Source organism: Centroberyx gerrardi, chromosome 5, assembly GCF_048128805.1.
Source record: "Centroberyx gerrardi isolate f3 chromosome 5, fCenGer3.hap1.cur.20231027, whole genome shotgun sequence".
Taxonomy (NCBI): Eukaryota; Metazoa; Chordata; class Actinopteri; order Beryciformes; family Berycidae; genus Centroberyx; species Centroberyx gerrardi.
Genome location: NC_136001.1, coordinates 21,383,610 through 21,407,704, shown reverse-complemented (window position 1 = coordinate 21,407,704; position 24,095 = coordinate 21,383,610). Strand labels below are relative to the sequence as shown.

General features: G+C 41.2%; 1 protein-coding gene across 11 annotated transcripts in view; it reads right to left on the bottom strand.

Annotated features, from left to right (window-relative positions):
- Nucleotides 1–3,277: 3,277 nt before the first annotated feature.
- Nucleotides 3,278–24,095, bottom strand: part of scn8ab (sodium channel, voltage gated, type VIII, alpha subunit b) — a 43,987-nt gene continuing 23,169 nt past the window's right edge. For 2 of the 11 annotated variants that reach the window (XM_071919385.1, XM_071919384.1), the window contains exons 11-27: nt 23,621–23,944; nt 22,230–22,362; nt 20,294–20,532; nt 18,499–18,672; nt 16,939–17,295; nt 16,601–16,774; nt 16,126–16,422; nt 14,191–14,308; nt 13,848–14,002; nt 11,913–12,086; nt 8,510–8,632; nt 6,122–6,406; nt 5,972–6,025; nt 5,750–5,887; nt 5,473–5,577; nt 5,017–5,287; nt 3,278–4,523 (exon numbers count right to left, since the gene is read on the bottom strand). In XM_071919385.1, coding sequence (XP_071775486.1) covers nt 3,358–4,523; nt 5,017–5,287; nt 5,473–5,577; nt 5,750–5,887; nt 5,972–6,025; nt 6,122–6,406; nt 8,510–8,632; nt 11,913–12,086; nt 13,848–14,002; nt 14,191–14,308; nt 16,126–16,422; nt 16,601–16,774; nt 16,939–17,295; nt 18,499–18,672; nt 20,294–20,532; nt 22,230–22,362; nt 23,621–23,944 — 4,287 coding nt within the window. In that variant the 3' untranslated portion in view covers nt 3,278–3,357. Of the gene's footprint in view, nt 4,524–5,016; nt 5,288–5,472; nt 5,578–5,749; nt 5,888–5,971; nt 6,026–6,121; nt 6,407–8,509; nt 8,633–11,912; nt 12,087–13,847; nt 14,003–14,190; nt 14,309–15,444; nt 15,448–16,108; nt 16,423–16,600; nt 16,775–16,938; nt 17,296–18,498; nt 18,673–20,293; nt 20,533–22,229; nt 22,368–22,538; nt 22,542–23,587; nt 23,945–24,095 lie in introns of all 11 variants that reach the window. The other 9 variants (XM_071919391.1, XM_071919388.1, XM_071919382.1 and 6 more) reach the window with 8 other exon arrangements.

The window sequence follows — 24,095 nt, the reverse complement described above, 5'->3', positions numbered from 1 at the left end:
TGGACTGGAGAGTTGAGTTACGGACATTGTTCTAATATATATATATACTATATATATATGTGTGTGTTAGAACATATATATAATATATATGTAATATAGCTCTGTATATGTGTTGATTTATATAGAGATTTAAATATAATTTTGCTCTTTAATATAGATTCTTTTAGCTTACTCCCCTCTTTTATGTGAAAAGTGACTCAAAAAAATCTACTCCATCTAACAAATGTGTCACAGCCTAACAAGTGTGACAAGGGGTGTCAGCTGGAAGCCATTCTATTTATGGTTATTAATATTTAGTGTTAGATTATTAGCTGTATTTTTTTTTAGGTAATTCTGTATTTACAAAAAACTATGCATGCCGTTAAAATAAAATGATATATTACATTATTTATAGTTTCTTAAAAAGTCCATTCTTAACTTTTGCAGTTTGTGCCGTATACAACATAGCCTGAACTGTACAATTTTTTCTTTTTTTTTTCCCAAATGGATGTATGTGTGTCTATTTTTTAGTTTTCTGTAATACATTTCTGTGTATCCATGGTGGTCTTGGAGAAAATGGACGGCAGTAGCTTTTATGCTTATCATTCAGAGTTTTATTTGGTTCAAGTTAACACCCACACTGATTTTGGAGATCTCATGCAGCAACTGGACCATAGAACTTGAGAAGGGATGAGGGATTTATTCATAAACAGGAAGTGACATCACTGCACAACAGGAAGTGCAAAAGCTCTGGTGTGGTGCTTAGGCTCACAGTACCATAACAATGCATCCAGTGCTCTGTTGGTTATTTGGTATTTTTTATGCAGTATAGCAATATGAAGAAAAATGGCAAATGAGAGGCTTCAGAGCACGTGTTATTAAATACTGAAATCCGGGGCCTATCCACTGAGCAAACCACTTTAGCCTCAGAAAGAATTAAGTGTGCTGCTCAAACCAACATATCCCAATTCACTCTCATGACATCTCCTCACAGTGTTTCCTATATCTGTGATTGCTGTTGGGGTGAGCAATATTATTGTGTTTATTGAAATTTATTGAGACCAGACTACAGTCCATAGTGACGTAACCACAAATGTAATCCACTACCAATACAAATGCCGCCCTTACAAGCGAGCAAAATGTTGCCGTTTCACTGAGATGCTTCTAGCCCTATATTTCTAAGCGTCATAAGCAGGAAGCTCTAAACTGGCCCCTGACCGGGCGGCTGCCCCAATAAGGCAACCAGCCGAGATCATTGTCCATCAGCGTGGCATATAACACAAAAGAGTAAAACATGGTTTCATAAATACTCCCATCACATTCACTTGCATTTAGTTGCAGAGCTCATAATAGTACATCTATAATATCTCCTGAGAAAAAGGGGTGAATTCTTCAAGCATTGCATACATTTCTAGGGTCTCTCCGTCTAACAATGACAGCGAAAAAACAGAATGGGCAGGGCATACTTCACCCAATCCCACTCCATGGACAAAGGGCAACAAGGGGTAACAAGGCAGGTCTCTTTGGCTTCTCCACAAAATGTTTTCATCATCCATTCACAAATTTCTGTTTCTCTCTCTAACAGGTCACTTACACCCATAACAAATATGGTCTGGCACAAGATCAGCTCCCTCAACATCAACCTAGATGTGGCTTATAAAACTGTGTAAAATGAGAGACTCATCAGCCACCAAAACATGAAAATGACATTTGCAAATGCCAGGGAAGAAAAAAAACAAAACAGAACAAAACAAAAGCATGTAAATGAGCCAAATGATATCCAAGTTGAACAATAATCATTTAACTCACCAAAACCCTTCTCAGCCCTTTCAGAAAAGTCTAACCATCCATAGAGAAACATCAGAAATGGAAAAGGAGCTTGCCATACCTGTGAAATCCCCACTAACCACTTATAACCTACACTAAGACTCTCAAAATGCCCTCTCACACAAAACTAAAGGCAGATGGTATGGAACATTACATAGGTGCATATAAATTATAAATATAAGCTTTTTAGTTTTACAGTGTTTTTCCACTCTTGAAATCAACCAACAGTTTAGTCCCATGATACACACAGACATCCAATCCCATATCTTCCACACTCACAATCTTCAGAGCAGCAAAAAATTATTTCTATTTCTCCACTGATCCACCATGTTGGTATTCTTTAGAGTACCAACAGAGTCCACTCTCCTGTCTATAGAGGCAACAATTAGATATCTGTCATTTGAAAGTGTTGATTAATGAGAGAAAAAATAGGATCCATTTTAGATTATCAACCCCATATCACTTCTCTTTGTTAAACAAATGATTTATAACTCTTAACTTTCAAATTTTGACAATGTCTCGAGCTTACAGTCGAGCCACCATTGTGGTCTGAGTATTAGTGTCTTGTGGACTATGATTATTCATGCAAGATTTCTGATCAAAACATGCCATCATGCAAGTCATTTCTATGCATTGAACAAGCACAATTATTTATGTATTCGTTTGGAAATCTTTCTGAGTAAATGTAAGCCCTTGGCCCAAGTTGACCCCATAATAAGCAGACCCTTAACCAATTGGTGTGAAAGCCCATGTAGAAAAAGCATTTTGATGTGGGTATAACAAAGATAAAATGAGTAGAAGAGTTAAGTGACATGGGCAAAATGTTGAATTTTTTTTTTTTTTTTATCTGTTTGCATTTTTTGCCGCTCAAATTAACAATAGCATTAACAAACCAAAAAAACCCTTCCAATGCTCTGGGTCATTTTTGTCTTTCACTCACCAGTCGTTCTTCTGTTTGCTCATACAGAGTGAGTGTGTCATTTTGTCCCTCTATACATTTCAATACTAAATGACACAGGTCCACTCTTGTGACTGCTTTAAGATGATTCTTCAACATCAAGCAGCATCCTTGTTTTTCCCTCCCAACACTGTTTTCCATTGGAATCCATTGCTTGCATCCACACATTGGATTCCTTTAGTGTTTCTCATTCATGCCTCTTAAGTGTAGAGTTACTTGTCTTATCCGTAGACCAGTGATACGTGAGCAATCTGCCTTTTAGCAGACACAGACATTTCCTTAGTATTTTGTCTGTTATTCATTCCCTTTTGTTAAGATCAGTAGTCTAGATACAACAATGTCACACAGTACGCTGATTATGTTTGGTTTTACTCAAGTTCAAGTGTCTTCAAGCTGTAACAGACCACGCTGCTTCCCTCTGCATCAATACAAGAATGAAGTCTGTAAACAAAATTATTGAATAGTATTCTTTTTCTTACTTGCAAATGAAATAATCTGTACATCTGTGTGGGTTAGATGGTTTCCTCTCGCTTTGCTTGAAGTTACATTATTATAATTATTATTGTTATTACTGTGATTATTATGCCAACACTCTAACATTTAGATTCCCTGACGTCTTTTTGGTTTCTTCCCTTCTCTTTCCTTCCTCCCTTTCCCTCGTTGTTGTCATCCTGTTTCTCCTTGTCAGGTTTGGTTACACTGTCATAAGAGGGCAGGGAGGCAGTGGAGGGAGTGCCCTCCTTCTTTTCCTGTTCCTGATTGGTCCCGCCATTCTCGACGTCATTGTTGGCTGGTTTGCGCTTGCAGACGAAACCCCGCCTCGCCAGGTAGGAACGGTAACACCTTTGAATGATTTTGGCTGACACATCCTCCTGCTTGCGCCTCAGGGTGGTGGTGATTGGCTCATAGGACACCTTAGAGGGATTGGCTGCCACAAAACGCTCCTCCATTTGCTGCCTCAGCATGTCCAGCTCGCCACTGTCACCCAGCACACGCTTGGTGAAGGCAAAGAGGATGTCCAGGCAGTGGATGCGGTCGCCGCTCACCATGGGCATGTCCATGGCGATCAGCTCAATGGTGTTGGGCTTGGGTACACGGAGCGGGTGTTCTAGTGCATCAGCAAAGTCAGAAAGCTTGGCATAGGTGATGAACTGGCAGGCGTCAGGGTCAAACTTCTCCCAAATCTCATAAAAGGTCTCAAAGTCGTCCTCACTGAGTGGGTCTGCACTCTCCTCTGTGGCCACGCTGAAGTTCTCCAGGATGATGGCGATATACATGTTGACCACAATGAGGAAAGAAATGATGATGTACATGACAAAGAAGAAGATGCCCACAGAAGGGTTGCCACAGTCTCCTGTGGCCGGGGTGCCAGCATTCTCCAGAAGGGGGTCACAGTCGGGAGGGTAGTTGAGGATGGGTAGCAACAGGCCGTCCCAGCCAGCTGACGTGGTGATCATGAACAGGCAGATCATGCTGTTGCCAAAGGTCTCAAAGTTGTACATGTCATCAATTCCAGCCCCGTGTTTTACATAGCCAAAGTTAGACATGCCAAAGATAGAGAAAATGAACATGACCAGGAACAGCAACAGGCCAATGTTGAACAGGGCAGGAAGTGACATCATTAGGGCAAACAGTAGAGTCCTAATGCCCTTTGCCGATTTGATGAGACGTAGGATTCTGCCGATACGGGCCAGACGAATCACCCTGAAGAGGGTTGGTGACACAAAGTACTTCTCAATCAGGTCCGCCAGAAACATTCCTATAATGAAAAGGAGCACACAGAGGAGAAGAAGACATGTGTTTGGTTAGGAGAGAGGGAATATCATCACTGGCTCACTGGCTGCTTTCTTTTATTCTCAGTATAGTATTATGCTCACAAATAAGGACAACAACACAAGTTGATGCCACATTTGACTGCTTTGTGACTGGAAAGCCACTAGAGGGAGATGGCAACACCTGAGTTCAGTGCTGGCTTGTTATAAAATTGCATCAGACTGCAGCAAACTCCTGTAACATTTCCTCAATGGCTATTGAATGCACTGAGGAAATCAGTCCTTAACAAACTCGTTCTCCAAACTGAAGCAGCAACAAAAATCAAATCAAAATGAAACTATATTCACATTTTCACAGCATAGAAGTTCAAGACAATTGTACTCCTAGAGATTTGCATAGAAGAAAAACCCAAAACATTTATTTCCTCGTATTCCTCTTTTTCCTATTTCCATGCATACATTCCTCTTTTGAATACTTACCAACAATGGAAAGGATGACCACAACCACGTCAAAGATGTTCCAACCTATGGTGAAGTAGTAGTGACGAAGGGCAAAGAGCTTCAGTACAAACTCAGTGGTGAAGACCACAATAAAGATGAAGTTGACCCAGTACAGAACATTCTCCGTGTCTTCTGACTGGTCGTCTGTCTCCACCATCATGGTGACCATGTTGAGGCAGATAAGGATCATGATGGAGATGTCGAAGACCTGCTGCGTCACAAAGTCAAACACCATGCCCTGGATATTGTTCTGAGGAGAGAGGGAGGAAATGGATAGAGGGATATTATTAGTGAATTTAGCACACTTGGAATAGGGATCTCATGGAATGTTTCTTGGAGTGCTTTCCTTAGTCCTCTCCTTGAAATTCACCTCTAAATGTGTCAGGGCCCAAAACTATCTGGTTGGCGAAGATCAAACCGCAAAACAAAACTTACCATTGGCCTGGGTATCGGTTTCTGTGGTTTCTTTGATCCTAGTTTCTTCATGGCATTGTAGTATTTCTTCTGCTCTTCTGTCATGAAGATATCCTGACCTCCAAAGTAAAGGGACAAGAACAATCTGATTACAATCTGAAAGTATTCGGACCCTCTTTCCAGTGCTAATCAAAATCAAATGGCACACACATATTTGGTCTTTGACCCTTAGATGAGATTCTAAGCTTTAATCATTTGCAAAGCAGTTTGTGCACACAACAAGGAAAATAAATCTTATCTTTTTCTTTTGCTGGTTGAAGTTATCAATGATGACACCAATGAAGAGGTTTAGGGTGAAGAAGGAGCCGAAGATGATGAAGATGACAAAGTAGATGTACATGTATATGTTGTCCTCATAGATGGGCTGGTCCCCAACCTGCAGAGTGCCACAAGTAAAAATATACACAACTGCATTTCACATTAATCAGGAAGCAAGACTTCAGAACTGCGACAGACCTACCTTTCTAGAATCTATTGCTGCATACATAATGTCCATCCAGCCCTTGAATGTTGCCTGTGAGAGGGCAGACACGATATGTAAGAAATAGGTTTAAACAGTAATCAGTTGTGGAGAGAAGATCAATATGAAGTGACAGCAAAGGTTTCTCACCACTTGCAGGAGTGCCAGGTATCCTGCACCCACATTGTCAAAATTGATCTTGACATTCTTCCATCTGACTTCAGAGTAGTTTGCGCTAATGAGTGCAAAACACTCTGATTTGTTGTTGACCACATCAGCCTGGAAGTACTCCTCGGCCGTATCGTTAAAGCAGTAGTAATACTTCCCAGCAAACAGATTGACACCCATGATGCTGAAGATGAGCCAGAAGATGAGACACACCAGCAGCACATTCATGATGGAGGGGATTGCGCCCACCAAGGCATTCACCACCACCTGAGGAGCACACCAGGGAAATAGCACCACCATGACATAGCAATCACATACCAACTGCATAGACATATACAAGAACATCAACACACACATGCACATAGGAATGCACAATCTCTCCCTCTATTAGAGACACTAACTATATGTTCTCTAATTTCCTGGTGCAAGATTAAGCCCACCACTATGAAATATAAATATTCTTTAGCTAGAAATCCAAATAGTATATTCAGGATGGTGTTAATCCTACGGTATCCCTGAAAAACTCTCCTACAATATGAACTGGTACAATGTGTTAGGTGTAGCCTCAAGATGTACTGACTAATTGTGTGTATGTGTAAATATTTTGTAAGGAAAAATACATGAAAAGTCGGATGCCTGTCATAACTGTAAACCACTCAGAGAAGTTTTTGATCAAGTACATACTATAACTACACACAATGTCTCCATCAAAGTTCCTCTAGCCAGTCTATTACAAAACAAAAAGTGCATTGGGAAATAGCAAACTTTTCCTTCAACACCTGCATTTATTGTAACCCTATATTTGGTCATCCATAGATTATGCGGCAGTGGTCGTATTCAACAGCTCAGACTATACTGCTGCTCCAGAATGTGTTTGTGGCTGTTCGAATGCAGGACATCCAGCAGCTCACCAGACGTGAGCTGATCTGAGCCTGGCATGCTCTGTCAGAGCTGTAAGCTCGCTCACAGGAATATGTTCCCCCCTTGACAACAACTAACTAAAGAACACAAGGGCTTTCTGAGTTGGATCTGCAAAATTAGTGTGACTACTAAACTTGATGACTTAGCAAGGGAGTTTTCAAAGAATGTGAAAAAACACTGTTATAATGCTGAGTATTCCCCACCCTACAGTGGCTGTGTATGATGGGTACAGTATATATACAGGGTTATGGTTATTGCCAAAGGAGAGCATGACTCATATAATCTATACTGCACTTAAGCGGTGTAGGCATGTTAGGGTAGATAGAACTAATATTTTAGGGGAATACCATATGAATGTGCAGTTCAAAACATGGAAAAGCTGTGGAAACAAGCAAGCCAATTTATGAACCAAAATCTTATGGGCAAACATCAAATTTATGAACCAAAATCTTATGGGCAAACATCAAATGTCAAAACTTATGTTAGGAAGGGGTCTAGGGTTCCTTTTCACCCTAACCTAGTGTTATGGCAAATATTATAATATAGAGATGTCGCATCCATGTGATCAGTTAATATAACCACTGTAAGACAATGTTATCATGCAAATCATGGTAATGAAATTCACTGAGGGAGGGTGAGCAAGGGTGAGGTGGAGGGAGAGGGTATGCAACCAGAAGTTTGTTGATCTTCCAGTGTGACAAGGCCAAAGCCAAACTGTGATAACATCAGATAACAGGAGAGGCGAGGCAGAGTGGCAGTCAGAGGGCGCTTAGCCTAGACACTAACAAGATTTTTTTCTGCACAGCAACAACCAGAGGCTGATCCAACCCATCACACATGGATACATGGCAGAAACGATTAGTAAGACCCATTCTTGTTGCAGAAAGGACATATACAACTTTCCATTCTCTGGCAAAGCTCAGAGACAAACTTCTAGCAGGTATTGGTCGTGTAGCTCAAATTATTTAACTTCAGGCTTCATCACCTCTACCCAATGGTTCAGTCTGAGCAGGTTTTGTGCGATGGTTCAAACCAGCTTCTAGTTGCTGTCTCAGCTGGTATTGAATACTCAAGAGCTATGTTTTGTACTATAATATATTACATTATTCAGCTTAAAATGTATTTCCATGGCCTAATCTTTCATTAAGGCATGGGACAGCTTTTTAAGGTGTTCATGTTAATATTTTTTGTGAAGAAATCATTGTAAAATGCTATATTTCTAATATATGAAATGAAATAAGATAAATCAAATCAGATGTATTATGACCATCTGAGATGATCTGTATCCATGCAAAAAGCTTTTCATTAATGACCGTGGAAAGGGGTTACCTAAATCCCCCCCCTTTGAATTTTCTAGAATTCTCTATATTGTTATCTCTAGCATGCGTTGATGCTTTTATTTGATCGGCATGCAGAAGGACCAGCTGCCTGGTATCTTAGGTATCTTACCCTCATCCCTTCAAAACGCGACAGGGCCCTGAGGGGTCTCAAGGCCCTCAGTGTCCTGAGTGATTTAATGGGGCCTAGATCGGAGTAGCCCAACGCATTAGCTATAAGGCTGACTATAGACACCTACACAGACAGGGAGAGAGGGAGAGGGAAAGACAGAAGCAAAGACAGAGAGGGTCCACATAGTTAGAGGGGATACAGAGAGAAAGATAGACCCTACGTAAAGGATGGCTGAATGGTTAATGAGCTTATACAGATATATATAAATACATATATAGTTTCTATATGTGTAAGTATATGTATCTATATAACAAAATTGAGAGAGCATAAGGTTAAACAGGGGTTAATACAATATACAAAGGTTAAGAAATAGTACACGCCCCAAGTTTTTTTCTGGATATGTTTTTGTTTGTTTATGTTCGCGTTTGGTTTAGTTTGGCAAGCCAGTCCAGCTTGATAACCAGCTTAACAGCACAGTGAGCACACCTGGAAAGAAACTTGTGGTTGACACAGTGAGAGGGAGAGAAGATAAGATTCAAACAAAGGGAAAAATCAGAGGAGAAATGCTTTCACAAACACTAACTCAATATGACACGATAAAATACACACAGTACACTGTACAAAACAATACAGTATCCACACCAGATAGCATCTTATTTAAAGAGGGGAGAGAAAACGCACGAGGTTGAGGACAACTTTCAGGGTTAGAAGAGAGAGGATAACCTGTGAAGGTAAGAGTCCCAACACAGCACACAAACCTTACCCTGGACCCTCAAACACCGACCCTCAGTCCCTCTTGACAGCAGCACAATGTCTCTCTCAACTTAAAGAGAGACACAGTTATAGGCACCTGCTGTGAGAGAGAGGATAGGTCAATGTTAGGGAGGAGACTTGCATGGAAAAGCCAGGATAAGTTATCATCACAATACACAAACCACAATACGCGAGAATATTTTGATTCCTGCACAGTTGATGTTCTCTATGGTAGAATCAGGGAGGGTTTGTCAGGCACTGTGATTCCAGCACATCACCTGGAGAGAGACCATAAGAGCTTGCTTCTTCTGTCTTCCATCATCAGCTATATTTGGTCATAAACATGGATTAGGCTGCTGACAATATATGGGGCCATCAACACGCTATGTCTTGTTTTTCTATTTCAGAAGAGAAAAGTCTACCACGACCACACAGGGAAGAGGTAAGTTGTATCCCATTCTACTGTTTTTGGCTTCATCTGTCAACTCAAATGACCCTTGAACCACTGACAAAATCTTTCTGTGTTGTAAAAATCTACAGTTTAATATACACAAGCAATTTTAATATACACATACGCATCCATTAAAAAAAAAAAAATAAGAGTATGCAGTCCAACCTCCTTTAGCAAATCCTTCAGTTTTCTGACAGGACAGTGAACACATAGACAGGAAAGTAAGGAGAAAGAGGTGTGAGAGCATGGCATGAACCAGATTCACATTCATGCAGTCACAGGCAGTGGAGTTCATGGACATTTTCCCAATAAAGAACACAAACAGATTTATAGTTAATCACCAGGCATACAACACACATTGATACATCCACACCATGACCCACTGTGACAAATCCCGATGTCTGAATATTCAACCATAGACAGCCAGGCTACTCGCAATCTATCAAGGATGGTGGGAGATTTGTTTATTAGAGTGAGGAGGGATCACAGATGATTTACCACCCATTACATGACTCAACATAACACAACACAACACAACACAACACAACACAACACAACACAACACATCAGATATGTGAAGAAGGCATTTGTGCATGCCATGTAATGTACATTTGCAGATGCAGACAGTGGGAGAAATTCAGTCAATAGACTCACCAAACAATATGACAGAACAGGACACACCATATATAACCAATAGGAATGGGAGTCCATCGCATTGCTTTGAGTACTGTCAGGGAAACATTCTTCAATGTATCACTAACATCACATTTAACACTTATGTGTAGTTTACTATCTCAGACTTCACTGAGCTTGAGTGAATACTTGTGACTCCATACCAATGCCAAGTCTCCCATTTTCAACAGTAATACTTAATATTGCAGCATTTCACTGACCACGACTGTGGTCCACTAGGCACTGCAGGCAAAGCCTGGATATCAATGAATAATACTACAACAGGCCTTTCAGCATCTTATCAAATAACTCAAATAAGGGAGGTTTAATAAATTAAGTAGTAAAATAAGAAATGTTTGACGAAAGACATTTCACTGTAGGCTACTGAAATGATCCGGCACCTGAAACTGGTCAAGCAGTGCTTAGCAGTTATACTTAGGTATTCTTACATGATATTCAAGCAAGTAAAATAAGATTTTTGGGTCCAATTTTGTTGATTGGGGTAGAAAATTAACAATATCTAAGTTCTGCAAATTAAGAATTTTTTGGCAATTGCAGGATATAAGTCTCCTGGGAAAGAATACATACAATCTGGCTCTCAAGTTGTAATCACGACAAACGACTACACAGAGGGCTATCTGACCAGTAATTGTATTGTTACTTACGGTAAATTACCATTATAGCCCAATTTACACCCCTCCCCCCCAAAAAAACTCACAAAACAACATACATGCTGAGTTTTCAGTTCATATATGAAACGTTTAGTTAAAGGAATCCACCAAGTTTTTGGGAGATTGGCCCGTTGGTCAACCCATTAAGTTAAGAGAACATAGACATCAAAAAATCATCCATGTGTCCCCAGTAGATCATTTGCTCCATGCTAACATACGCTATGTTGAGTGACAGTAGGTGACGAGCATTATCCAAAGTAAGAATACTTTGCAACTAGTGGTTGTTATTATATGGCCTATAGATTCATACATTTAAAAAATGAAATGTCATTAACTCAATATAGTAGATGTAGCCAGGTTTAGTTTTGGAACTATTTCAGGTGAGCAACCACGTATTGATTCACTCTAGTAGTCTCCCATCGCCTACCATGTTCACTTTCTATGGAAACAGGGAAAGTACTCCCATGGTCATTTGAAACAGTAAGTTATTTTTATACCATTTCTCATGTCAATTTTATCAATCTCTTGCACAAAACTGCCAGAGATGGCCACATATTTTTAAGATTACTTAATATGTAGCTTTAGAGCTGCTACACATTCTCATTTTCATATTTTTTAGATCATGCTAGTGGGCTACTATCACTCAACATAGTGTATGCTAAAGTGTTAGCATGGAGCACCGGAGTAAATGATCCACTAGGTACACATGGATGATTTTGGTGTCTGTGTTCTCATCACTTCATGAGTAAGTTGACAGACAAATCTCCCAAAACCTTGGTGTATTCCTTTAATGTTGCCATCTTAAAATATAATCATAAGGAATTGTGCCAAATAAATAGTGTGGATAGGTACTTACATCCACAATGAAGAAGTCTAGCCAGCACCAGGCGTTTGTAAAGTACTTGACGAAGCCATAGGCCACCCATTTCAGCAACATCTCCAGGATGAAGATATAGGTGAAAACCCGGTCCGCATACTCCAGAATGATCTTGACTGTCTTCCTCTGCTCAATGTACACATCCTCAAAGGCCTAGAGAGGAGCGCAGAAGGTTCAGACAGGCAGTGGCGTGGCTGCTCTCTTTCAACATGAACTATTCACAGATTATATGTTGATACACACATGGAGTTATCAGTTCAAAATCATAATCAAGTTTATTTACCATGTACATTTTCACAAGCCAGGGGTTTGACTTAATAGTTGGTCAATACAACATTTATAAAGAGAGAGGTATTCAAATGGCATTAAAAATAAAATGGAATAGAGTAAGCATACAGTTGTGCTGTGCAGAAATTAAATTTCCAGGCATGAAATCGTTCAATATTGCATTGTATAGTCTAAAAAAAATTCTAGCAATGTATGTCTCAGGACGTTGCAGGTAGGGCAGCGCATTTGGATGTAGCTATTTGAGCTGATGGAGCCGTTGGAGCTATTTGGAGGGGTGCTGTTATACAGTTTTACTAATGCCAAATGTGGTAGTGAAAAATATAGAGGTCTATTTCTGTGAGGAGAATGGTGCTGTATTTTATCTCCAGCACTGTGTGTGTGTGTGTGTGTGTGTGTGTGTGTGTCTGTGTGTGTGTGTGTGTGTGTGTGTGTGTGTGGTTGGTGCCTTGCTGGTGTGGGTCACAGTCAGAGGTGTCAAATCACTAAATCCTAAGATGTGCTTAAGTCCCCACATCTGATATAATTTTCCACTAAAACTTCCAAACCCACTTACATCAACAAAATTTCTGAGGGCAAAGTGGAACAATGACTAATGACTGACAAAATATTATTTTTTGTTCAATGTGATAAATTATTAGGCATAGGTCACCTAACTATCTTGCTTAGAGGAAACATTGGTCCTGAATGCTACCCGGATGTGATTTTATAGGAATGGTTTCCAAATAAATTTCTGTCATTTTTGCTTGATCTCCATTATAATGATATAAACTCCAAGATCTACTCTGGAGTACCACACCTTGGTCATCTCACTTACCATACCATCCTATTGGTAAGATGCTGTTTATGCAGCATGATGATGTGATCTTGGTCAACCAATACTATTTTCTATAGAGGAGTTTTGGGAAGTCACTTTGGCAGGCTTTTGGATTGTTTTTATTATTATAACATCCTCTTCAGTAATGTTAAGTTTTATACAACAGGTTATATGCCCTGTGCACCATTTCAGAGTGTGAGTTTTTTCCATACAGTAGTGGCGGCTGACTAGCTGATAGAACAGGTTTTCTGTCCAGTCAGACTGATACTTCCCTTAGCTCCTCAATTCTCCATTGCCTGTGTCCACTGCTCAACACATAAGTGTTCTGAATCACTATTTGGCTACAGTCCCCCCAGAAAGCTGCAAACCTAAGCTGGATTCCTTTGGTTGAAAGGTTGGTGCATTACAGCACTTTGCTGTCCATTAGCAACAATCATATCAAGCACAGTTGCAGAAGAAAAGCAAGAGATGATCTCGCTTTTCCCCACACTTTGCAAGAAAATGGGAGTGATCAAACCCTATAGCCATATTCTTGTTTTAATGATTCTGTGCATTTGCCCATTTTATTTTAATCCTTTTTTATTCTTAGTTATTGTTCACGTTTTATTTATTGCTTACATTTTTACTTATTTTATAAAGCACTTTGTAATTCTGGTTTTATAAGTGCTCCATAAATAAAGGTTATTATCATTATTATTATTATTACTAGTAGTAGTAGTAGCAGTAGTAGTATTGTGTGTGTGTGTGTGTACATGCATGCGTGAGCATGTGTGTGCGTGTGTGTGTGTGTGTGTGTGTGTGTATGTTCTTACCAGTGCTCCACTGCTGAGCAGGATCATGAAGATGATAAGAGTTTCAAACCAATTGTGTTCTACAATCAGGTAGCAGGTCTTCCTCAGGAACCACCAGTGCTTCCCCCAGCCGTGAGTGATGGGCACGTCACAGCACTTATATTTGGCCACACACTCTGAATGACAAAGGAGAAACACAACCGCTGAAACACGCTAGAAAGATGGACACACTATACTACCCATACACAAACATATGTATACATTAGAGCGCTATTACTATACTACATACAGTGCTAATAGTAATTCATAACATTATTTTTATTGTTATTACTAACTACCAAGTCAGTGAGTGAACACCCCCTACCATCTGTCCAGCAGGCGTCTGGGTCTACGTACTCCTCGACTACCTCCACCACCGCCACCTCCTCCACATCAGGCTTGATGTCTATAGTGCTGCCCTCAGACGAACTGGTGTCATCCAGCTAGGACACACAGAGGACCAGAGAGATCAATTCAACCTCTGAATTTCTCCCTGAACATCATGAGCTCAGCATTGAGGTGCTCACAGCACATGGATACTGCACAGTGCCAATACAGCTATTACCTTAACGTCCCTTTGGGTTTATATGCATGACATGATTTATTGCTATAGGTGGATGCATGCTCTAGCCATGTAGGTGCAAGTATAGCTATCATTTCTACCAGATTCTGTCCTGGAGAGGTATTAATAGACATTAACAAGGTAGTAATTAACCTTGACCAGTGATTGATTACACTAATAGCGATGGTCAACGTTAAATATGCATAAATATAGATTCAGTGATGAAGGGCTCATATATTTAAGTAAATTGTGTAGGAAGTATACGCACACATACATACAGGAGAGTCAGTACAATAAACACAAAAAATATTAATGATGATAAATAAAGGTAATGGCGTTCACAGAATCTGTTGGTATATCAAATTTCTACCAAATAATATGTTTGTCTTCCTAAAACAACAGAAAAAGAACCGCTAAGAATATTCAACATAAATTTCATTCTTGTATAGTAAAGATGAATGTAAATCACCAATTTTTAGATGTTGCCATTAAAGCAGAAGCTGCTGCTTGGTGAAGTCTATAAATCATGTCACATCTGAACAATAGGTCAAGGTGAGGCAGGACAAAGTGGTGAAACCCCTGCGTAATAGCAGCCTTATTGCAATACTGTATACACACACTTGCACACATGCAAACACAGACGCACTCAGCCAATCCAATTCACTAGAGAATGATGCTGCACTTTATAATCTTGAGTCGTCAGCAAAGGACCGCATTCACACTCACTCTCCCTCTCTCTCTCCCTCTCTCTCTCCTCTAGTATACCACACAACCAGACAGATCCCTGCTTCCCCGATTGGCTGATAGCGGCTCTGTCTGTGTCCAATCCCTGCAGCGTACTCTGTGACAGGCTGCGGTGCAGGGGAGATGGGTGTGTGGTTGGTCGAGGGAGCCCAGCAGACTAAGGACCTGGTGCAGGTACAGTAGTGATGCTGCTGCCTTCACTCCTTTCTTCCCACTGCAAACCAGGTCAAGGTGACCCACACATCAGACTTCCCTACACGCTTTGGATCTGACCCCCTCTACTCCCACAATCATACTAGACAGTAGACAGTATGTTGGTCTGTCTGTCTGTCTGTCGTCACGCCTGCCTGTGTCTCTGTCCATCTGCAGGGTCAGCACTAAGGCTTAGTGTTACAGCTCTCATGTCTAAGTGAATGTTCTGAAATGTCAGGCCAGCTGACTGTCTGCGTAGCCTCTCTAGTGAGGCAGCTCAGGCCACTTCTGCTCAGTAGGTGAAAAGATGCAACACGGGCACACACAGAGACACAAAAACAAACTGACACACACACACACACATGCACACACCACAGACACAGACATACACACATGCACTCTGAATTATCATATTACCTCATAATACATGATTCAGCCACCTCTTCGGTAAACATACCTATATAGAGGCACTGGCTGTGTTAAAATCTGAATTTGGCTCTACCCATCCTATCAAACTGGAAATGTTAAGCTGTTCACCATATAGATAAGTTATAAAACACAATGATACCTATTAGCTATATCTCTCAATCAGTCCAAATATTGAGTAAAAGTAAAACCTGACCTAACACACCACTCAATCTCACTCCATCGTGCAATATCCACAACTCCCCCAAACCAACATCAAACTCTTAATCTCAGGCAAGGACATCACTCCCGCCACCTTCCCTCATTCTCACACTCTTATCCATCCTCCCTACTCACATCTTTACTGTTCTCCACATCAGATTCGCTGCTGAAGTCCTCAGTGTTGAGGTTTTCAAAGTCCGACTCGCCAACAGCGATGGGCACACAGACGGTCAGGTTGGGGTTGTGGATGAAAGACATGTAGTCCTCATCAATCATGTACTTTCCCACGCTGCTCCCAATGCCACTGGTGGTGCCATTGCCGTTTTTGGCATAGTCCAGTTCACGGTTGATGTCTACACCAGTGTGGTTGGCAATGCAGTTGAGTTTCTTGTCATACATGTCATCCAGAGGTTTCTGCTCATCCTCCATAGGCTGTTGTTAGAGTGACAAAATAGTATCAAACAAAGCTTATGACAAATCAACAATGTCAAAATGGAGCTGTCCTACTTGGCTAAAACACACACATTTAGTTAGATAACATTATAGTACAAGCTATTTAACAATTGAGAATTTCCCATGCATATAGATATATTATATCATTATATTGTACCTTCTTGAGCACTGTGGCAATGAAGACCCGCATGTGGACCTTGAACCAGGCAATACCTGTCTTAATGCGGGCAACAGCAAGCTGGAGGTTGTTGGGCTCACCATCGTCATCTGTGGCTGCAAGGTTATCTGCACTGAATGAGCTCAGCAACAAGGCCAGGAACAGATTCAGCACCTAGGACAGAAAACACAGACACAGCCTAGAACCCATGCACCCACAGCAGATGGACGGTTTACTACAGGGTTAGGGTTACAGGGAGCATCCCAAGACAGCTGTATCTGAAAAATTATATTTATACTATCATCTAGTGGCATACATGCTATGTACTCTTTTCGTACCACCAGGTTTCCAATGACCATGACCATCATGAAGACGGTGAGGCACATGGTCTGCCCCGCCACTTCCATACAGTCCCACATGGTCTCGATCCACTCTCCACACAACACTCGGAACACGATCAGGAAGGAGTGGAAGAAGTCGTTCATGTGCCAGCGGGGCAGCTCACAGGTCGGGGCGATCTTACACACACAGTCCTTGTAGCTTTTGCCAAACAGCTGCATGCCCACCACAGCAAAGATGAAGACGATGATGGCCAGCACCAGGGTCAGATTACCCAGAGCTCCCACTGAGTTACCGATGATCTTGATCAGCATGTTGAGGGTGGGCCACGATTTGGCCAGCTTGAACACTCTTAGCTAAAGCGGAAAAGGAAGACAGGATTATCAAACAGTTATTCTTATTAATATCAAGAAAGTGATATAAAGGTGGTCTTTATTGCCCTGACTCATCTAATTTGTATTTCACATTAAAAAGAAGTGCGCATGGAGCAAAAGTATTGATTGTCAGCATTTGATTGTTTTGTCTGGCACTGGCACAGTACATTGACATTAAAGGGGCTAAAAGTGCTGTTTTATCAACTGGGCAATACAATTCTAAGATACAAGTCAATCATTACATATTTGCTGATTCTTTACAAGCTGTATCTTGCCCAGCTCAGCCTTGTTTTGGGTCAATATGTCCTCCACTCCATGAATACATTTTTTAGGGACAGATTTAGACAATTTGTTGATATAAGATGCTAATCTGTATTATATACAAACAAGCAAAAAATGTATCATTGAAAGTATTATAATTAAAAGGTGTGGACTCTGAATGTTAGCTGCCTAAACAGCATCATCTGCCTGGTAGCTCATCTGCCTACTTCAATTGGCTGTGAGTTGCAGTAACATATAGTAGCAACATAAGTTTGTCATTAACTTTGGGAAACTCTTGGAAATCTCTCCTCAGGCTGATTCAGATACATTTTACATTGGTACTGCTCTATCTTAAGAGCCTCTGTGGCCAAAAAAGTAAGTAAGTAAAAGTATTTACTCCATATTTTAAATGTAACTAAACAACATATATCTTAAGGTTTTAAGAAATAATTTTTCACAATACTTAAAAGTATTTAGACACTGATATGCCACACTGTACTGAAACATGGTATGGTAAAAGCCACCCTCCAAATGAAATACAACTGATATGCAGCCTATACTTTTTATATGCAGCTTTGGATGTCAAATTCATTTTCAATGAGTTTACAGCAAAAAAGCTAATTTGTCAATGCCTTTCACTGTTTATACAATTCATTCTGAAGTCAATCTATAATATGTTAGGCAAGGTCAACCATATAAAAATCACATACAAACACATATAAACCTGCTATCACTACCTTTTCCACTGTCTGGTGTTTGGGTGAATATTTTCTATTGTTTCTCACATGATCCGACATCTGACTGAACCCTTCCATCTCTCATTAATGACACATTGACGAATGGTCTGTGCAAGGGGGGCAGGGGAAGTAAACAGATGTTGACATCCCCCATCTCACAGAACTGTCTCTACTCTCTTCCACTTACCAATCGGAATGACCTGAGCACAGACAGGCCTTCCACGTCAGCCAATCCCAGCTCAACTAAACTCAGAGTCACGATGAAGCCATCAAAACAGTTCCAGCCCTCCTGGAAGTAGTAGTAGGGATCCATGGCGACCAGTTTGGCAAACATCTCCCCAGCGAAGATCCCAGTGAAAACCTGTGGAATATCATCAATATTGATTTATAATACGCACTGTTATTTTTTCCAAACATAATACAAGCAGAACAAGAATATTTATTTATCAGAGTATTGATGGGTTAAAGTCACAGACTCCAGTTTGGTCCATTAGATAGACTGAAGGCCCAGTAGGAATTTGGGCTTTTGGTATTTTGCAATCACGATATTGTCTTCACAGTTTTGCTCCCACAGAACAGTCAAATCAAATTAAAGCATTCACAAAAAGAAGCAGATCAATGCTTTTTTTGTTTTGTTCTTTGATCTTTGTGATTTCTATAAAACCTCACACCCATATTACAAATGGAGCATTGCAAATTGTCTTTAAATTTACAATATGTTACAATATGTATATAATGGTGACTGGTTAATGATTAATGATTATTGTTTGCAATCACAAAAAAACTGCAAAATCCGAGATCCGTTCCTCGTTCTAGAAGTCTTGAAGGAAAATTGAGCGCAGAGTGAAAAAACCTGGCTTGCTTACATGGCATTTTGTTTGATGTAGTGCTGATTAAAAATGGATTGGTCTCTTGCTTTGAGTGAGGACTCTCCTGACAGGGCAAGGTCATGGAGCAGTGGCATAGTATTCCAGTAGTGCTGTAGGACTTTATGGGGTTGTGGTACTAAGAGCCATTCCCATATCTCCCACCCAATACCTAATCATGTGCCCAATCATCACTGCAGAGAACACCCAATGATTCATACTGCACCATCCATCAACGCCATGCCAATTCCTCTGATCTCATTTCCTGTTCCACTCCTGACAACATGCCAATCCCTGTGACCTCATTTCCTGTCTCGACCCTGACACCATGCCAATTCCTCTGACCTCAGACACTGAATGGTCGCAGGTAGCCAGCTGTGATACAGTGATATCTGAGAGCAAGGGCATAGCACAGACAAACCAAACAGTCTGCTGTACATTTGGTTATAATCAAACTTTAATGCATGCCTCCACCAAACCAGTCCTGGACAGATCAATGGCAAGCCTTGTTATCAGGACTGCTATGTCAGGAGAGAGAGAGAGAGAGAGAGATAGAGAGAGAGAGCTGAGGGAGAGAGAGAGAGCTGAGGGAGAGAGAGGGAGAGCTGAGGGAGAGAGAGAGAGACAGAGAGAGCTGAGGGAGAGAGAGAGAGAGCTGAGGGAAAGAGAGAGAGAGCTGAGGGAGAGAGAGAGAGAGCTGAGGGAGAGAGAGAGAGAGCTGAGGGAGAAAGAGAGAGAGAGCTGAGGGAGAGCAGGTTAAAGCAGAAGCGGGAGAGAGACCTGAGTGGGGGTGATGAGAGTTTGGGGAGCAGGCTGCCTGGCTGCATTAAAATGGAACTGAATCTTTAATGAGACCCCATCAAAGGCCTGCATGTGTGTGTGTGTGTGTGTGTGTGTGTGTGTGTGTGTGGGCGCACGCCTGTGTATTCTTAAGTGCACATACCCAATGATGCATTGGTGTATTGGTTTGAGGTTATGTTGGTGGGGCAAAGCGAACGAACCTACAACGCTTCTCTAACTCTTCAGAGGGATTGCGAGATACGTGCAGACATAAAAAAAATGTTACAGAGATAAATGATGCAAAAGAGTAAAATACAAAGAGCTGCAGTTGCTCACCAGGTTGCCCACAGACAGCACCGCCTCAAAGTGTGGGGTCATGGGGTAGTGCTCCATGGCCATGAAGAGGGTGTTGAGGACAATACAGATGGTGATGGCCAGGTCAACAAATGGGTCCATGACAATCAGGTAGACTATGTGCTTGAGCTTTAGCCACATGGGAAAGCACTCCCAGATCAGGAACGTGTTGGCAAACTTATACCAGCAGGGTGGACACTTTCTCTGAGACTCCTCCAACTCTGCAGGGAGCGATGGAAGGAGGGGGAGACAGGAGAGGAAAGTGGAAGAAAAGGACACGGTGAGAAAAAGCAAGTATGACAGAAGATAATTATATGTATAACGTTACAGTAAATCTCAAAGATTGTGATGTCAAAGGCAAAAGATGAGAGGTAATTTGTACAGAGTATACATTAAGTACCAAAAAATGTATAGATAGTGGAATGACACTGGCTCCTTTTACTGTACAGTAATTAAAATTATGGTTCTGATCAAAAGATAAATATTAGGAAAAAACACAGGTTTTCTACTGCTGATTCTGACTAGTAATTGGATTACATGTTAAAACATGTTCGAGAAATTGCCAGTTAAGCTATGTATCACTCAGCCTTTAAAAAAAAACGTAACTTTCAAGTTTCTGACCTTCTAACAGCACAAGGTCTTTAAAATCTTTGAAATACTATGGTAAGGCCAATACATCTCAATGAAAATACAGTTGTAGGACGAATTTGGTCCAATAATATTTTGTTTCAGTGTGGATTACATGGATGATTCTGTGATTCAGTGTGACGCAATGTCTCAGCCCAAGTTGATGTGCCAGCCAAAAGACATTGCCCTTCCACCACCCGTGAACTCTGTAAGAAAATTAGATGAGGAATCCCACTGCTGAAATGAGTCACAAGGCATAGTGGTGGAGGCAAAATTTCCTCTCTCTAAAAAAACTAGCTCAGGGGTTTTTAACACTGAATGAATGGTAGGATCATTCCCTTATTCCACACTAAAACAAAGCAGTATAGAATTTCATCCTATGGTTGACGTGAGGTTGACGTGAGGTATAAGAATCTCAATTCAACGCTTTCCACAGTATTTCAAATGCAGATATCAAAAGTCTGATGATGTTAATAGGTCACAAAAATCATTTACTTGATCCAATACTTAAAAGATCAGCTGAAACTAGGAGGAGTAATCACAACAACTTACATTTCTTACAATATGTTTTAACATGTATGTAAACCAACAGTCATTATCAGTGCTTCATATTTATCTTTTGATCAGAAATTAACCATATCAGAAATCACTACTAGAATATGCCATTACAGAAAAAAAAATCAAAATTTCCTGATCTAATACTTCAGCCACTTGCTGTATGTACAGGTTAGGGCCAAAATAGAAGAAACACAGGCATAAAGACTCTAAATGATGGTGGTTCTGTAATGGTGTTGGGTGCTTTTTTTCTGGCATGGCTCTGGTCTGCTAATCTCAGAGACATCAAAGCCAATACTAATCATTACTATACATTATGGTTTACAGCAATCATCTGGTCGTTTTATCTCTATGATGGTGGTGGCATTTCATATGATGTTTCAGAATCTCCCATCCATCATACCAGGTAAACTTATTGAAAAATATGTTGTACCAAAGTATACTGAAATATATTGAACATTAGTAAAAGTTCAATAAAGTAAGACACAGGAACAAAGTGTCCATAAATAATATAATGCTTCAGAGTTTGTTTTTTTTTTTTTTTTTCATTTTCCTCCAACACTCGTTAAAACAATGCTGCCCTAACAAGAATGCTTTATCAGGTGTACAACATATGGCCTGGAGGAAATCTGTAATGTTGTAGGAATAAACGATTTTGGAAGGGAAAAAGCACACAAGAGCAGCATTTCACTGAGTGCAGCTGCTTTCTTTTTTTAAATCTAGAGGTGGTCTGTACCCTCCATCAGTGTGTTGGTGACTACGCTCATCTGACTGTTGGCACGGTCCTTTCCTTTGAAGGAGGAGTTGAGCTGATCTACAGATACCATAAGAGAGCCAGAGTGCTTCTTCTTCACCTCCACCTCTGTGGTCTGTGCTCAGAGAGAAACACAATGTCAGTCAGAGACAGCACTCACATAAATGCATACACGCAGAAACACTAAAACACACATACACTAACTAACCACTAAATCATGCCCCCACCCTGCTCAGAGGATCTAACATGATAAATGCAGCTTTTCACATCAGATCATCACATCTTTTTTACAATCTTCAGTACCCCCAAATTACCTGTCTTCTTCTCTTTGAACACTTTCTGCAACCATATCATACAATAGACTTCAAAAGCAAACTGTTTATAAACCCTTCATTATAATCCACACCCCATGACTAAACACCATTAAAATTGCATGCATTGGCATGCATATCATATTAAGAACATAGGAGAATTCAAGACATCATTCGGCGCTACACCATGCTATATTTGGAGAGAAGTAGAAAGGTAAAAGCAATTGGAGTGGTTGAGAATAAAAGGGGTGTCTACCATGCTAGCTAGGATGATGAGGAATGCTGTTATAGAAAAAAAGGTTCAGGTTTGTTCTTGCACCACCCAGTGGCTCAGGAGCAGAGAATAAAAGAGGACAAGTGAACGAGAGAGAGAGAGAGAGGGGGGGGGGAGGGAGAGAGAGACACAGAGAGAGAGAGAGAGAGAGAGAGAGAGAGGGAGAGAGAGGTAGATAAAAACAGGAATAGAATAGATGGGCCTTGAAGTGAAAAGCCCCTAAGAATGGAAAGAAAAATAAGTAGAGAAGAAGAAGAGAGAGAGAAATGGTTTTTTTTCCTGTAAAATGCTTGAGTAGTCTTGTTTTGGATGAGAATGCAGGGCAATAGGGGCTAGTTTGGTGGTAAGTTGTAAGGGGAATTAAGGAAGGCTGGTATTGTATGGACTTCTTGTCAGATGTTAAACACTGAAATAATAATCATGACGCTGGTTAGACAGTGAGTGAGTGAATAATGTTTCGACTGGTGGAAGATTAGTGCCTTGTAGAGCTGTTGAAAAAAGGGGCAGTGAGAAAGGGTGTTAGATCAGGGCGGCAGTGTGAGTAGCAGTATAAGATGAAAATGAAAGACAGAATCTAGTAAGTAAGGAGGGACTAGATATTCAGACACCAGGAGAGGAAAAGGGGGCTACTGAGTTCAGAGCAGGAAAAAGGAGGAATAGGAGCAAAGGGGAAGAGGCGGTGAAGGAGAAGCTGCAGAGACCGGGGCCACCACCATCATGCCTAGACTGTATCAGTGTCTCATGGACGTCCTTACACTGTCATCAGTGGCTGCCTTATCTATTTTCACCTCAGGCAGAAGCCGTCCGCCGGGCCCAGGGCCGATGAGAGACACCACGCCATTGCAGTCCACCGTGCTGTTCCTCTTCCCTCCAGAGTGGGGTGCCAGCGGGTGGATGCGGGATGAACCTTGGCTGTAGCCGCTGTAGCTGTTGCGGCGGTAAGGGATGAACAGGGAGCCCCGGCGGTCCTCGCTCTCCTCCACTGTGCTATGCTCGTCGTCGGCAAACTCGTTCTCCGAGCCCACGTCCTTGGAGCGGCCTTTGAAGCTGAAGATGCTGCTGCGGCTGTTGTGGCGCGACATGAAGGGCGAGCCTGGGATGCTGAGCAGTGACTGAAGAGGGAGAGAGAGAGGTGGAGAGGGACAGTAGGGAAGTGATGAAAGACAGCGGGAGTGGGTGGACAGATGTGTAAAAGGAGGAGAGACAAGGTGAGGAGGGCAAACAAAGGGAACGGCGGAGTGAAAGGGTGGACAGGGGATAATC